The sequence below is a fragment of the Mirounga angustirostris genome, unplaced genomic scaffold, assembly GCF_029215605.1.
Source record: "Mirounga angustirostris isolate CCGP_5_RB_7025 unplaced genomic scaffold, mMirAng1.0.hap1 SCAF_22, whole genome shotgun sequence".
NCBI classification, from domain to species: domain Eukaryota; kingdom Metazoa; phylum Chordata; class Mammalia; order Carnivora; family Phocidae; genus Mirounga; species Mirounga angustirostris.
In genome coordinates this window covers 214,376-232,092 of record NW_026991730.1, presented here as the reverse complement: position 1 = coordinate 232,092, position 17,717 = coordinate 214,376, and the positions used below count along the sequence as shown (strand labels likewise).

Below are 17,717 nucleotides of genomic sequence, written 5' to 3'. Positions count from 1 at the left end.
ACCAAAATCCCTGCTTCCCAACTTTATGATACTTCTTCATTTAAGAAATGGTTTTCTTAAGTTGTCATTCATACTTTATAAAGTTTCATAAGATGGTATACATCAGTTACAGCTCAGTAAAACTGAAAACAAAATTTAAAAGCAAAAAATAAGTAAACTTTAATAAGGTAGGCTACTTTGAAAATTATCCTTGTTTTATTTATTTTTTGATATGTATTTATTTGAGAGAGGGAAAGAGAGAGCGTGAGCGGGGCAGGGGCAGAAGAAGAGGGAGAGGGAGAGGGAGAAGCCCAAGCCCATTCCCCGCTGAGCACGGAGCCCAAAGTTGGCTCCATGTGGGGCTGCATCGCACCACCGTGAGATCGTGATCTGCGCCACAATCAAGAGTCAGACGCCCAACTGAGGGGCCCCGAAATTTATCCTAGGCTTAAAGACATAACCACTGATCCCAAAATGTTAGCTCTTAAACTAGGTCACGCATTATAACTTTAGCCCACCGATGGGCAGTATTTTAAAATGTGTACCCAAAGTACACGGGAAAGTATCACTCTAAGTTATTTCTGAGAGAACTCTGGTTTCTATGTGTTTCTGTTTTTTTGTGTTTTTTTTTAAACTTTTATTTATTTACTTGACTGAAAGAGACACAGCGAGAGAGGGAACACAAGCAGGGGGAGTGGGAGAGGGAGAAGCAGGCTTCCCGCTGAGCAGGGAGCCCGATGTAGGGCTGATCCCAGCACCCTGGGATTATGACCTGAGCCGAACGCAGACGCTTAACCGACTGAGCCACCCAGGCGCCCCTGGTTTCTACGTATTTTTATCAACTCTGAATTTTTCTGAGAAGTCCTTCCCATTTTTTCTTAGATCCAAGGTCTGTATACAAAATGTGATTTATAACTATGCCCTATGGAAAAGAGCACCCCATTCTTGTCTTTTTGTGTTACAGATTTGTCTTGTACAATTTCTCATTGAAAATTGCCTCAGGATATTTGGAGAAGACATCACTTCCCTCTTGGGCGAGAACTCAATGAGTCGTGGTAACAGCGAGAAGGCTGCAGGTACCGGGAGTATTTTAATTGGCTTTAGTGAGAAGCAGACAGCAAGGTTGCCAGGGGTCATGGGAGATGCTTAGACAGAGCTGTTCTGGAGCCCAGAGCATCGCCAGGGCAAGGATTTCCATGGGCTCCTTCTTCCGAAGGCTGGCTCACTGGTCGGGGGAGGTTCCACACTGTTGTGAGACCAAAGAAAGGACAAGATGAGATGTCTGACTTAAAGAAGTTTCTAGTGTAGATCATAAGGGCATTAGGACACTTCATGGTATGCTACAGTGTTTGGGAATTTTTTCTAACAAAATTCTAAATGGGTTCTCTCTCTCTCTCTCTATATATACACATATATATATAACATCATACATATATATGTAGTTATATATATATAATATATAATTAGATACTTATTCTATATAAATATATAATCATAACATATATATTTATGTATATTAGATGTGCTCTGGTTGAATCCAGAGCAAGGGCCTTTCTTCCCCTCCCTCCTCTTTTGGCTCAGGGGCTCTTGAGGCACCACAGGAATCCAGTGCCCTTTGAATCGGGTTGAAAAGAACTGGGCATCATTGAGAAAAAAGGACTTGACTTGATGTCAAACAACCTCTCCAGAGTGTAAATTCCTATGCCCCCATTTCCCAGCTATATTATATTTGGCCAGTTATTCCAGCTCAGCATCAGTTTATTCATCTCTAAAATGTAGGTAAAAATAATGTCTAAATCTTAGAATTGTGGTAAACACTCTATAAGATGATGGATGTAATCCAAGAAAAACCCATTAATAGGAGTAGCAGAAGTGCTCCTGACACCAGAGGTAGTATGATTTGAGCCTAGCTAATCACAGCTACCTGGCAGCAGTCCACCTTAGAAGGTAGACTTTCGATTCAGAACCTGGAGACACGTATCATCAATCCCTCCATATTTCTGACATTTCTTGGTTTTATGATGCTTACCACATTGCTTTGAGGAAATCTATAGGAAAATACAAGTCATTAGGAATTAAGATGAGCCTGGAGCACATGGGTGGCTCAGTTGTTAAGTGTCTGCCTTCAGCTCAGGTCATGATCCGGGGGTCCTGGAATCGACCCCCGCGTTGGGCTCCCTGCTCTGAGGGAAGCCTGCTTCTCCCTCTCCCCCTCCCCCTGCTTGTGTTCCCTCTCTCGTTGTCTCTCTCCCTCTGTCAAAATATGAATAAAATCTGTAAAAAAAAAAAAAAAAAAAGGAAAAAGAAGGTTCAGCGTATTAAACAACAACTACTACTACTAGTACTCTCTCTTCTTCTTAGACTCCGGCCGGAAGACTGTGAAAAGCCATTTTTTCAGAGACAGGGCCTTTTGGTGGGGCTCCCGCACTTGCCAGCTCACCCAGTGCACAGCCCCACCTTCCGCAAAGCCAGGACAGCTCTTTGGAGTTTCCCTCATGGATATCTGTGATAAAGACAACCTGCCCTTTCCAATTCTGGTAGGTCATCTCCTTTTGGTCTTCTATAGCCCTCCTGAGGAGCGGAAACTGAAAGGCCAAGCGTCCTCATCCAAATCTATCCCCAAATGGAGAAGTCATTACATAGTCCCTGGCTTTGGCAGAGAAGCTCTGTTACTGTTATTTCAAAGAACAGAATCTGATTTAGGTCCAGCAGACTCATGAGGCAAATACAAAAGGAAAAGACATTCTTGTCCATTCCACTTCTGTCTTGTTTCCACAAAGACCCATGGAGGCCTGTTCAGATCAGTCAAAATGGACTCTGTGTATGTGAGTCTCTGAGAGTCCACCTCATCTTCACACTCTCCCTTCATTGCCTTCCTGCTCACATGAGTCTCAAGTCTCCTTCAGCAGAGTCTACTCAGTCTAACAACTGTAAACATCTGACACGAGCATAGACTCATCCTCTGGCAAATAGGAATCTGTTAATCCTAACAGAGTATGTCAAATGAAAGCCACAGAGTTTGGCCCGTGTTATCTCAAACTGCTGTAGTGAATTGTCAGTGTGTACATTCACTGAGTATTCGGTATCTCTGCAAGCACTGTACGGTATGTAGGGAACGTTCTGCTAGCTATGAAGAAATATATCACCTTAGCTAGCATGTTACCTGCTAGCTACTACCCCAGGTCCATGCATCACAGCATATTTAGGGGCTAGCTAGGATTATCATCCTCCGCACTGCCTAAACGAATCAGAAAAGCCTCAGTACAGGATGTGTGTGCCCCAGCTCACACAATAGATAAGTAGCATAATAGACTTCAGATCCGTTGGATTCCCTGAGTCCAGCCCTTATTAAGTTTCTACACAGCAGGGAGAGGACATGAAGATAGAGCAAAAGACAATGAAAGACTCATGAGAAGGGAGGGTAATCAGAGAAGGAGAAGAGAGTTTCTGAGCCTGACTTTAAAAGAGGGAAGGAAATAGAACAAGTAGGAAAGGAGTATAGAGTCACTTAAAGAGAAATAAACAAATGGGAAATGAGTATTTCCTAAATAGACTTCCATACTTGGGGAAGAGCATCTATGTAGGGAATAATTAGAAAAAAATGCTAAAGTAGGAAACAGATGGTGATTCCCCAAAGGCTTTGAAGCAGAAAAGTTTGATTTAAAAGTGGAAACTCAGTGGAAAGGAAAATCTGATTAAAAGAAGTGTTTAAAATGTTTGAGTGTATGACTGTAAAATAGATATTTCGGTAGAAAGTATATAGAGAGACACTGAAAAAAAAAAAATCTAAATTGACTTTAGTCCTTCCAGCTCAAAAACAGTGTACCATTACATTCCCCTCCTCTTTCAAAACGGAGGCAAGCTTGTGCTCTGCGTTTGTGGATATGAGATGCCATATACTTTTCTTTTCTTCCTACAGGATATGCTTTCCTTTATTAATCAAAAAGGGCCACTCACAGAAGGCGTCTTCCGCAAATCAGCCAATATAAAATCCTGCAGAGTCCTAAAGAAAAAACTAAATTCTGGGGTCAAAGTGAACCCGTACAGTGAATCTGTTCATGTGGTCGCATCCGTCTTAAAGGTAGGGAAGGTTCTAGCATTATCCACACGTGAGTAACTGAAGCTATGATTGGTTTCCTTCATCATGACTGCTCAAGAACTGTAATGGGCATAATAGATTAAGAACCTGACAAGCTGAAAATGCTTGACAAAATCAAAATTTAAGGAAGCTACTTTAGGAGTTAAAAGCCCCATGTGTTAGAAATACTTTCTGTTTTCACTACACACCGCCCTCCCCACCTCCACTCCTGAAGTCTCCATGCAAAATACTAATACTGAAATGACTACTAGTCATGATAATAAATTTCAAAATACGCACTGACACAAACACACTGTTTACCGAAGCAGACATCCTCACCACCCTGCTAATGATGGCAAAGTTTCCAAAAGAAATGGAGCAGGGAAAAAATTTAATCCATCCACTTTGGCACTAATTAACAGCTCTGAACAACCCTATGTTAATGTAGTAATGAGTACAGTCTTTGAATCTCAGTCACATTTGGTCTTCCCTTGTCCCCCGTTAATGTTCGAAGATGGGATAAATAGCAAATGACTTAGGTAACCACTCCTACTCTGGGGCCATAGTGATATCCAGTAGTAATATACATGTAGGCATTGGGAGACAGGAGAAGAATGATGATACACTAGGTAGCAAGGTGAGCGTTGCCCTCTGTAAGGTGCACACATGGAATCGATTTTTTAGCAAGAGTTAGGAGGTTCCTTCCTGATTCTGTGTTATCAGCACCGACTAGGAAGAGGGTGTGCACTTGTGGGTATGGTGCTTAGACATTTCTAAAGTTTTCTCTTCCTGAAGTTGACGGATCTTGGTGGAGAATCAGACTCTGCAACCTTGGCCTTGATAATATCATGGCAAACTAACTGGACAATTGTCCTAAACTAGAAATGAATCTATCCTCAGGACCACAGTGAGTCTGCCATTAGACTCTCGACTTTTAGACAGTTAAGAAAAGGAAGAATGAAGCAATTGTGAGAGTAGCTTTCTTCCAGGGAGCACGCATACCCCGAGTGAGAAGACCTAGTTCTTTCCTAATATGTGTGCAAGAGCCCACCTGTTTGTGTTTTGATTGTTTCAGGCCTTTTCTTGCTAGAGTTAAGAGTTAGCACCTTGTCTAAAACAAGCAACATGGGTATGTGTATTTCTGTCCAGGAAGCTAATAGGATTTAGGATAGTCTATAGCCAGACCCTGTCAGTTTGTGGTACTTTGCAAAAAAAAAAGCACTCACACAAAATAAGTTCCAGATGATAGAAGGGAGCTTTATCTTCATTTCCACCACAGGCTAAGCTCTGCTTTTATGCCTCTAAGTTTTAGCGGGAGAAAATCCAAGCACCTGCTCCCGCGTGAGCAAGTCAATGGAAAGTCGGAGCCGAGCTCCGTGTGGGTCCCAGTTTGGGTATCTGTGAAGGAAGTGGGGACTGAACTGAATTTTTTAACTACATATTTTCTCTGGAATATTTCCAATAAATATTTTCTACAATATATATACATATTTTTTTATCTCCATAAGGACTTTCTTAGAAATATCCAAGGAAGTATATTTTTATCCGATCTCTATGACAAATGGCTCAGTGTTATTGATCAAGGCAACAAAGAGGAGAAGATAACTGCAGCCCAGAGGTAATGATGCCATAATTACTCTACTCTGGTCACATCTCCAAAATACACCCAACATACTATCAGGAAAACATTGGCTTACGTTTTGCAGCTTTGCCTACTAAAATCATGACCAACGCCAAAGAGTTTCAATTCTTCACACCCATGGGGTCCAGCTTCAGAATAGAGGCATGCTTTAGGGCTATTATTGTTCTTCTCCTGATCTTATTAATGTGGACTCCTTGGCCATTTTACCCCTTCTGGATCCATGAAAGTGGTAGACGAAATTCCCTGGTCCAAGACAGATGCTAGAGCATTGACTTCCAGGGCTATGACCTTAAAAGTCTGTGAAACATTTAACTAAGCAGAGAAGTTGTTATCTGGCTCAGGAACTGAATTCAGTGCAACAATTTTGTATACCTTCACCTGGAACTCTGCTAGAGCGGGTTGTGTGCTAGATATACAAGGATGTACCCTGTACCCTGTCTCTTTTTCCAACCTCTTAAGTGGGATCACTTACCTAATTTAAAAGTGTGTTTTTCTGACTTTAGGCTTTTAGCCCAGCTGCCAAGAGCAAATGTTGTTCTCTTGCGATACCTTTTTGGAGTGCTATACAACATTGAGCAACATTCCTCATCCAATCAGATGACAGCTTATAATTTATCCGTTTGTATAGCCCCAAGTGTTCTTTACCCACGTGATTCCAGCAGCTTGGAATTGGAAGACAACTTGATAAGAAAGGTAATGAGAGCTCTCATTTTTGTCCCCCAGGGGGTAGAATCCCTACTTTGAACCAGACAAGTGCAGTAGTAACTCTGACGGATGGAACTTTGTGAAGTGCACATTTTCATTAGGCCCCTGTGGAGTGGGAGAGTTCTTTATCCTACTCTGGCGGGGTCTGGGAAGGGGTGTCGTTAAACGGGAAACTCGGAGCAGTCGAGTCACTTCTTCCCCCTCCAGGAGACTAAACACTAGACTGACTAAATGAGAGAGAGAAGAGTCGTGTGATACGATAGGAAAGAACCTGGGCTTTGGAACTTCACCAGTCAAGGTTCAACTCTCAGCCTAATCCCTGAGGGACTCGTAACCTTGGGCAAAGCCATGGTTTCCTCACTACACAATGGCGACAACAGCCAGCTCCTCCGGTCATCACTGGCACATCCTGGGTGGCCTGGGCAATATGAGCCCCCATGCCTCCAAACACATTGGCCTTCCTCTGCCAATTGTGGCTCATCTAGAAAAGTACTCAGCTACTATTTCACCTCTGCTACGTCATATGGAAACTAGCAAGAGATTCCAGAATATCCTAATAAGATGACAGGTCTTCCCCAAGCTCACACAGAGAGAGCCAGCATGAGGCAAAGCAATGCGTGAGAAGGAACTGAAGTTAGACAGACAGATACGTTTTCTCTCCAGCTGTGTGGGTTTTCCCTCACAACCCCACCAAAATCCCTGCTTCCCAACTTTATGATACTTCTTCATTTAAGAAATGGTTTTCTTAAGTTGTCGTTCATACTTTATAAAGTTTCATAAGATGGTATACATCAGTTACAGCTCAGTAAAACTGGAAACAAAATTTAAAAGCAAAAAAATAAGTAAACTTTAATAAGGTAGGCTACTTTGAAAATTATCCTAGTTTTATTTATTTTTTTGATATGTATTTATTTGAGAGAGGGAAAGAGAGAGTGTGAGAGGGGCAGGGGCAGAAGAAGAGGGAGAGGGAGAGGGAGAAGTCCAAGCCGATTCCCTGCTGAGCACGGAGCCCAAAGTTGGCTCCATGTGGAGCTGGATCTCACCACCATGAGATTGTGATCTGCGCCGAAATCAAGAGTCAGACTCCCAACAGAGGGGCCCCGAAATTTATCCTAGGCTTAAAGACGTAACCACTGATCCCAAAATGTTAGCTCTTAACCTAGGCCACGCATTATAACTTTAGCCCACGGATGAGCAGTATTTTAAAATGTGTACCCAAAGTACACGGGAAAGTATCACTCTTTCTAAGTTATTTCTGAGAGAACTCTGGTTTCTATGTGTTTTTGTTTTTTGGTTTTTTCTTAAGCTTTTATTTATTTACTTGACTGAGAGAGACACAGCGAGAGAGGGAACACAAGCAGGGGGAGTGGGAGAGGGAGAAGCATGGTTCCCGCTGAGCAGGGAGTGTGATGTAGGGCTGATCCCAGCACCCTGCTTTCATGACCTGAGCCGAAGGCAGACGCTTTACCGAGTGAGCCACCCAGGTGCCCCTGGTTTCTACGTATTTTTATCAAGTCTGAATTTTACTGGGAAGTCCTTCCCATTTTTTCTTAGATCCAAGGTCTGTATACAAAATGTGATTTATAACTATGCCCTATGGAAAAGAGCACCCCATTCTTGTCTTTTTGTGTTACAGATTTCTCTTGTACAATTTCTCATTGAAAATTGCCTCAGGATATTTGGAGAAGACATCACTTCCCTCTTGGGCGAGAACTCAATGAGTCGTGGTAACAGCGAGAAGGCTGCAGGTACCGGGAGTAATTTAATTGGCTTTAGTGAGAAGCAGACAGCAAGGTTGCCAGGGGTCATGGGAGATGCTTAGACAGAGCTGTTCTGGAGCCCAGAGCATCGCCAGGGCAAGGATTTCCATGGGCTCCTTCTTCCGAAGGCAGGCGCACAGGTCAAGGGAGGTTCCACACTGTTGTGAGACCAAAGAAAGGATAAGATGAGGTCTCTGACTTCAAGAAGTTTCTAGTGTAGATCATAAGGGCATTAGGACTCATCATGGTATGCTACAGTGTTTGGGAATTTCTCTAACAAAATTTGAATGGGTGCCATATATATATGTCATATCATACATATATGTTTAGTTATATATATAATATATAATTAGAAATTTAGAATATCTAATTTTTAAACACAATGTATATACTTATGTATATTAGATGTGCTCTGGTTGAAGCCAGAGCAAGTGGCCTTTCTTCCCCTCCCTCCTCTTTTGGCTCAGGGGCTCTTGAGGTACCACAGGATTCCAGTGTCCTTTGAACTGGGTTGAAAAGAACTGGCATCAGTTCTTTCTCTCTAAAATTGTGGATAAAAATATTGTCTAAATCTTAGAATTGTTGTAAAGATTAAATAAGGTGATGGATGTAAAATAAATTTCAAAAAAAAGCCATTAATAGGACTAGGAGAAGTGCCCCTGAGACTAGAGCTAGTATATTTGAGCCTAGCTAATCACAGCTAACTCGTAGCAGTCCACCTTATAATAGACTTTCGATTCAGAACTTGGAGACACATCTCATCAATCCCTCTATATTTTTGACATTTCTTGGTTTTATGACGTTTTTGTCATTGCTTTGAGGAAATCTTTAGGAAAATACATGTCATCAGGAATTAAGATAAATCTAGTGTAGTGTCTGAGAATATGCTTATATAAGACAACTGTTTATTCTTCATTTCAGTAGTGTCAGGAAATCAACCTCTTGAATCCAAGCCAGTGAGAGTGAGAGTGATTTACAAAAAGGCACAACTGCAGAATGATACGAAGACCCCATCTGGCATGGTTCCACCCAGCTACCTGTCTACAGTTTTCTAAGTCACTGAAGACTACCATCTACATAATGACACTTGACTCATTCCGTATAGAAAATAAAATGAACTGTTTTTCCAATGAATGAAAAATGAGCCCCTTCCAAGGAACTTGCTCATCCCATTAGAATTTTTCTTTTGCCTCATCTCATATTATCCATATTGAGGAAATCTTCCCACAAAGTATCTCCTCTGTCTTCAATACCTACCATCTCATATTATGTACTTTGTTGCATTGTAGTGTATTGCATATTTTTATACTGATGCAATAAAAGTAATTCCATCACTCAGTGGGTTAGACATCCATTTTACTTGTTTATGATTCATATCAACACTTCAGTGGAGGCTCATCTGAGCAGTTCTGGTCTCAGCTGAGGTCACTTGAGCACCTGCAGTCAGCTGGCAGCTCATCTCGAGCTAACCTAGGAGTCTGTTTATTGGTGTTGGCTCTCAGCTGGTCCCCATGTCTTCAACGATCTAGCCTGTCCTGCATATGGTGGAGGAAGAGTTGCCAGAAGCAAGAAAGGCTTTTCAAGAGTTAATGTGGGAGAGGACTGTGCAAAGCACCATGCCAAAGACAGTGATTTACAAGACAAGGAGGTATTCATTATTTATTAAGACCACACATGATAATCAAAGCTCAAGGCAGCACCACTACTACACACATCCTTTTATTCATCGGCTTTTAATCCTCAGTGGATTATAATCAGCATTTCCTAAAAGGCATTCAAAGTGTGGTAGGAAGTATCTTTGAAATAGTAACTGATTTTTTACCTCAGGTATTCTTTGCCTCTATCCTTGTCCCGGTCTTAAGCTGTCTTACGGACAACTAGATCACTTCCTCAGGGAATAGAAGCTATAGGAGAATATGAGGAAAAGGGAGCCCTTTGTTGCTTATGAGTTTTAAAAATTTAGCTTTCTAGGAAACAAAACTTACTCATGGCATAGAGTAGAAGATTTAGGTGGAAATCTCATGGGAAAAGCCCAAAATCATTAGGTACATGGGACATCTGCCCCTTTTCCTGGATAGAAGCCAAAAGAAAGCAGGAAGGCCTCACAGAATAGCTAATTGACTTGTCTAAGAAAGACGGGGCCCCTGTGGGTCCACATAGAGTTTCTTATACCTCAGCATGGAACAGATCAGTAAGAAAAGTATTCCCATCAATTCCAGAATAGTATGGAAGAACTACAGAGAGCCACCAGGTTTGAAAGACATGTCTCAACAACAGTAGTACTGACCAATTCCCCAGGACCAGAGAACAGTTAGGACATCTCAGCAGATGCTAGTATACATCAATGACCCAAAGCAGCAGATAAGTGCCACCTCGCCATTTCATAGCCTTCTAACTCCCTGGCACTAGAAGACTCCAGAACATAGACACACTCCTGGGGGAAATTAAGAGATCCTGAATTTCTACCAATCTGGGAACAGAGAATCAAACTAGACACCAAGCGAGCTATTTAAAAACACAGAATTGGACATTTATTACATATGTCAATGTATACATTGAGGTTGGTATCAATATATATAGAATATATGATCCAAGCACAGTTTTCCTAGAAAGGGTTCCCTGGTCAAATAGGTTAGGGAAATTCTGTATTTTCCTTTTGAAGTCAAATGCTCCAGTTTTTTCCACACTTATTTGACATTGCTTGGCCCTTTTGGAGTAACCCCATTAATTAATGATCCTGGGAACATACATTAATAAACATCGCTCTGAATTTATTTCTTCTTAACTCACAGATTTTACCATTTCACTCACCTGCTAAGAAGCCATCAATAGATCTTTGAATTTTTTTTTTTTTCAGAAAAAAATGTCCTTTTTTAGATCCTCCACAATGCAACCTGCTCTAGTAATCAATTTTGTCTTCACTCTTTCCCATTGTAGATCCTTTGCTTTAGCTAGGTCAGAAACGTTACTGGTCCCTGAATAAGTCACACTCACTTTTCTAACTATAATCCTCACCTCTCCTTGGTCTCTACGTTTCCACCCACTAACTAGGTAGCCATCTGGGTTCTCCACTCCCAGAATTTCACAAAGCCTTCCTGATCTCAAATTAATTGTTCTTTACATGAGCGCTTGCCCCTACTAGACATTGGCTCGTATGCTGCTTTGCACCGTCAGGAATTATGCCAGTGTGTTCATACATTATTCAGCAAATCCAAATTCCTGTGGTAAACAACTGTATCTTGTGTTAGTTTTATATTACTTTTAATGCCTGGCTAAATTTCTACTCAAAAAAATATGAATGAATATGTTCAATTTTCGAAGGGTGTAGAGATTTTATACACATTGGTAGCAACTGCAAGTTTTAAAACTGAAGAGGTAGAATACAGCACATATGGAATTTCAATGGGTGGCAATAAGACATCATCAGTTTGACCAATTTTTTTAGATATGACTTCACAGCCTTATTCACAAGTTCTGGGATATATTATTTTTATTCATTATGTAAAAAATCTGATATCGGTGTGATGCATTTGGGAATAATTGCATTTTTGTATTAAATTTCTTCTAAATATCAACAATCCAGAATAAAAGGGGCAAAAAAACATGGCTTGGCAATGCATCTGTGAGTTTTTAAGCCAAGGAAGATATTAAAAAAAAAAAAAAATTGAAAAGAAGAGGAGCTAGAAATACCAGAAGGTAAAGAAAAGCTGAAATTGAACTTATTTGTCAATGGCAACTCAAGAGATTCCTGACCTAGGAAAATGGTTAATAAATGTTAGTATTTCCTTCAGGAGACTCAAGCATAATGTCTCCTTGAGAATAACAATTTATTTCTTAAATTTGAGGAAAAGATCCTAGGAACTCTGATAAACTGTAAAAGAACTTAATTGCCTAATCTAGAATGAATAAAAGGCAATTAGACATTCTGATATTGGCCTTTACCGTACCTGGGAGTAAGATGTGTGTAGTCATCAGTCAATCTGCACTTAGTGATGTAGTTAAGGTTAAACATCTCCAGAAGTAAAATAAAGGTACTTAGAATGACTCTCCTATTTTATTCCAGAAAGAAAGCGACTCACAGGCTACCAATATCAGCAAATTAATATCATGGATGGTTGGGATTAATTACCATGATAAATTAAGTGGGATATATATATAATCACTCAATGTTTATTCCACAAAAGCAACATGTAAGAATTTGGTGAGTGGAATATATATTAGTACAAGAAGCCACTTCTTTTCAGAGAGCACTGAACGATGCCTTTTATATTTTTCTGTAATTCTTTCTATGCTTAAGCCGAATGGGCCAGTAATACTCTGAAGATTTATAGTGGATGGTGACTCTATTTTCCAGTTTTGTTTTGTTTTACTTACCCACAACATAATTGGTGCTAAGAAAAAATTGGCTTCCTTATGGTCCTGGGCCTAAATGTCAGTATTAATTTAGTTGGCTTAATCTTTAAAAAATGGTATCATTCCTTTGTCAAATAAAAGAAACAACTAGAAAACCAAACTGTCAAAGGAAAGTTATAATTTCCTAAAATGGAAAAAGAGAAACTGCTTTGTAAGAATGGGAGTTTTTCCAAAATGTAAAAATATAAAACTAGTTGGGAAAGAAAAAACAAAACAACACCGTCTTCAGGATAGTGATTACCTCTGTGGAAGGAAAGAATGGGATTGAGTAAAGGGGGAAAAAAGCAACTCCAAGCACACATATATTAATTTAATTTCTTGAAAGATTTAAAAATGCTAACATTTCACCACGTGCTTCACACTTCTTAAGAAAATGTTAGAGGTGACTTTATTACATAAATATCCACAACATACCCATGCATACACACACACACACACAATTTGTATATATAAACATACAAAACATTGTTAAATGAATAAGTAAACTACAGAAATTCTTATCATTCAGCAATTTTATCTTTTTACCATAGGTTTTGTGATTCCTCTGTATGGATGACCTGGTTCACTCCGTCTAGTATTCCATTATATGATAATGCATTTATGTGTGTACACATCTACCTTGATCAAACTTTCTAGAGGCTTGCCTAGTTTATTAGCTTTCAAAGAAATAGATTTTAAAAATCATCTCCATTAATGTTTTTTTCCTAGGTTATTAATTTGTGTTTTGCTTTTACCATTCTGTTGCTTCAACTTTCTTACTGTTTTCACTTCTTCATCTAGCTTCTTGGATTAAATGCTAGCTCATTTAAATTTAGTAAATATATTTAATAAGACTATTCATAACTTCTAAGTACTGCTTTATCTATATCTCACAAATTTTTCATATTTTAGTTTGTTGATAAAACCATTACAGTTTATGATTCTCTTTGTGAAGTATTTTTTCACTTACTCATTGTTTAAGCTTTTGTTTTTTTCAGATTTTCTAACCTATAGGATTTTAATTACTAGTGGTAGTAGTTAATTTCTAAATAAATTACATAGTAATTAGATAATATGGTTTGAATAACTATGACTTTTTGTGACTGAGAGTATACAGTTAATTTGATACATATCTAATGTGTTGCATGCATGCTTTAGGAGAATGTGTATCCTCTGTTGTGTTGTCTTTTGGGTGCAGGCATATGTAAATTCACAATTATGTCCTATGCGTTCCTCAGATTCTCTGTATGTTCTCCAAATATGTGGTTTCTGAAAGAGGTGTTAAATTTTGCCATTATGCTTACATGAGCTTTTCAATTTTATTTTGTAATTCTGAATTTTTGTAGTTGTTGGCTTTTGGTGTTTTATAGTTTAACTCTATATTGTTAGGCAAATACAAATTTATAACTTCTATAGCCTTTTCATGAAGTATAGCTTATTTGCTTTATTCACATTAATGTGTTGACTTCATATTCTATTTTGACAGATATTGTTGCACCAGCTCTTTTTTGGTTCATATATGCTTAGTATATTTCTTTTTTTTCCTTTTTATATTTTCTGTTTCAGAGTGTGTTTGTGTGCATGTGTGTATAGCAGTGTGCCTTATAAGCAGCATATAACTGATTTTTTTATATCCATGCTGATAATTTCTGATTTTTAATAGAGTGATTTAATCTATTTACATTTATTGTCGTTACAATGTACTTTGAGTTACACTGACCACCTTATTTTGTATTTTTCTTTCATCAGAGATTTCTCCTGGTTTCTTTTTTCTTCCTTTCCTAATTTTTATGTGTGTACACATCTACCTTGATCAAACTTTCTAGAGGCTTGCCTAGTTTATTCATGCAGGCTAATTTTTGTTGGATTGATAATTAAAGTTTAGTATTTTCTCTATCAATTTTTATTTATATATATTAAAATTTCTCAGCTATTATATCTTTGACTAATTTGCTGCAATATCCCTCTATTATCTTTTACTAGAATCCACTAAAATTTTATGAAACGGTGATTCTCAAAGGACACTCCATATAAACAACTCTTTTAATTTTTCTCTTTATACTGCATCCTGAGTAAACTTCTCAGTTCTTTCTTCCAGTTTATTAATTCTTTAACTTTGGACATTCTAGAGTTAATTCTTTTAGTTTCATGTCTTTTTTTCACGCCTATATGTTTTCTGGGATTACTAATCAGATCTTTTTCCTATTCATGTAATTTAAATTTTTTCAATAAAGATCATTTCAGGGGCGCCTGGGTGGCTCACCGGGCTGAGGATACGATTCTTGATTTTGGCTCAGGTCATGATCTCAGGATCCTGAGATGTATCCCCGACTGAGGCTCCCCGCTCAGCAGGTAGTCTGCTTGAGATTCTCTCTCTCTCCCTCTGCTCCTCCCTGCTCTCTCTCTCTCAAATAAATAAATAAATAATCTTTAAAAAAAAATAAACATCATTTCATTCGTTTTCCTCTCTGATTTTGGTACCAAGAAGGAGGATGCTGCTGTGACAAATACCTAAAAATGTCAAAGCAGCTTTAGAATTGGGGAAGGGGTAGAGGTTGGAGGAGTTTTGAGGGGCATGCTGGGAAAAGTCCACATTGCTGTGAAGGGAGTGTTGGTAGAAATAATAGATGTTGAAGGTGATTCTGGTAAGTGTTCAGAAATAAAAGCGAGAGCTTCAGGGATAGACTCTATCTTCTTAGAGAGTATGTAACTAATCAGAAACAGAATGTTAGAAATATGGATGTTGAACATCTTTCTGGTGAGATCTCAGATGGAAATGAAGAACATGCTGTTGGAAACTGTAAGAAAGGAGATCCTTGTTATGAAATAGCAAAGAACTTGGCTTACCTAGTGTTCTAGTGTTTTCTGGAAGGTCGAACTTGCAAGCTATAAGATTGGGTATTTACCTGAGGAGATTTCTCAGGGAAGTTTTAAAGGAGTTTGTTTCTTCCTGATTGCTCATAGTAAAATGCAAGAAGAGAGAAATGAGTTGAGGCAGGTATTAAGCAAAAGGAAATCAGGACTTGAAGATGTGGAAAATTCTCAAGTTTTCCAAAATCAGTTTGTCATTTCTACTCTAACACAGGTGCTCATGCTGTTGCTGCCCCTAGATGGTTCCTCCTGTTCTCTTCCTGTCCAAATCCAACCTATAGAGTGTCAGCTTCCCAACAAAGTCTGTCTTGATTTGTTCAGTCATGTTGGCATTTTCTCTTGTGAATTTCTATAGCCTTGTAATCATTTTCGTGTAATGTTTGTGACAGGTAGTCTTTAAGGCACATCTTTTTTTTTTTTTTTTAATTTTACATTTTCTGAAACTGAAGTACCCCCCCTGTCTGTGTATATATGTTTTGGGTTTTTTTTTTCAGCAATTCTCTGTCCGCCCTCAAATGCTTTTAAATGGATAACACATGCATAATCCATGGGTTCTAGAAAATGAGGAAGTAGGAAACTTGACTTCGCAATTGTTCTCAGGTGGTCCTCCATGGCACCTTCCAGAGCCACCAAGAGCAGGGCTAACGCAGTGGGAAAGTTAAGTAAACCAGTGGAGCCCTGCTCTGGTCACTCTTACAACCTTGAACAAGCAGCTCACCTCTTTCTTTCTTTCTTTCTTTTTTTTGTACTTTTTGGCTTTATTATTTTATTTATGGGTCTGAGGCAAAAGGTTTTGTGAACCTGAAAATATTGGTATAAATATGTAGTATGTTTTAGATTTGTCTCTCTCATTAGAACACAGGCTTCTGCACCCAAAGGGACTAGCGCAGTTATAGCTAGATAATTGGGTCAGCTTGTTCTTGATCGGTTTGTGTGCAAACATCAGACTACATCCACAGTGAGCATTCCTCTTAATCTTTTCAAACAACTGTGTGCCAATCTCCTAAATGTTAGTTTCTTTCTGTGTCTTAATTTTCTTTAAAAAGTGGTGTCTTAGGCCTCCCAGAATGAACATGAATTATTGCTCTAGTATTTATACACAGCAAGTTTTAGATTTCTTTCCAAAACACATGCATGGGTTTTAAGGAAATCTGTAAATGGCTATAATTTAAGATCAGAAAGTATTACCCTTAAGATAATATTAGAATTTGGAAGGAAAAAAACACAACTTTTATTTAGGAACTTGTTATCTCGAACATAGAATTCTGTTCCTGCAGAATTTCAAGTTATATACTTAGTTTGGATGCAAGAAGCAAATGTTGGAAAACTAGAAGTAGGTGAAGTTTGAAAAGACTACACAGGGAATGAATTTACATTATCTACTTTCCTCCTTTTATTTGGGGGGGGTGAGAGAGAAAACAAGCATACACTTTATTGTAAGAAACTGGCTCACTTGGGGTGCCTGGATGGCTCAGTCAGTTTAGCATCCAACTCTTGATTTCGGTGCAGGTCATGAGATTGAGCCCCACATCAGGCTCCATGCTCAGTGTTGAGTCTGCTTGAGATTCTCTCCCTTCCCCCTGCTTGCATGTTCTATTAATTAATTAATTAATTAATTAATTAATTAATTAATTAAAATCTTAAAAAAGTAATGGGCTCACACAATTGTGGAGGCTGGCAAGTCTGAAATCTGTAGGGCACGCTGGCAGGCTTGAAATTCAGGTAAGAGTTGATGTTACAATCTTGAGCCCAAATTCCAGGCTGGTCAGATAAATGAGAAATTTAGGCAAGGTTTCTATTTTGCAGTCTTGAGGCTGTATTTCTTCTCCTATGGAAAACTGGTCTTTGCTCTTAAAGCCTTCAACTGATTCGATGGGGCCCCCACACACTAAGGAATGTAATCTGCTTTACTCAAAGCCTACTAATTTAAATGTTAATCACACCTAAAAAATACATTCACAGCAACATCTAGACTAGTGTTTGGCCAAACTATTGGGCACCATAGCATAGCCAAGTTAACATAAAAAATTAACCATCACAGTGTCTCATTACCTATTAGGCTCTGTTTTCTGACATCTTTTCTTCACTCAGCTCTACTTAGTTTCACCTTAATCCACCAAATAAAATGCAACATGATTTCAGCCTTGTAAGGGTCTCCAATTTGCTAAAGACCTGAAATCCCCGAACTAATCAAGATTTCAGAGAGCTGTCTAGATGACACAGCCACAAAGACCAAATCTCCAGGAGCTTTGTGTGTCAGAGGTTTTCCCGCATGGTAGGTTTGGTGGAA

The 17,717-nt window shown here is 39.0% G+C and overlaps 1 protein-coding gene across 1 annotated transcript; it reads left to right on the top strand.

Annotated features, from left to right (window-relative positions):
• Positions 1–862: 862 nt before the first annotated feature.
• Positions 863–6,482, top strand: LOC135363107 (rho GTPase-activating protein 20-like). The gene is made up of 3 exons (XM_064583795.1): positions 863–2,516; positions 3,899–4,060; positions 5,566–6,482. Exons 1-3 carry the CDS (start codon positions 2,475–2,477, stop codon positions 5,677–5,679), a joined length of 318 nt encoding a protein of 105 aa, XP_064439865.1. The 5' UTR covers positions 863–2,474; the 3' UTR covers positions 5,680–6,482.
• Positions 6,483–17,717: the final 11,235 nt, after the last annotated feature.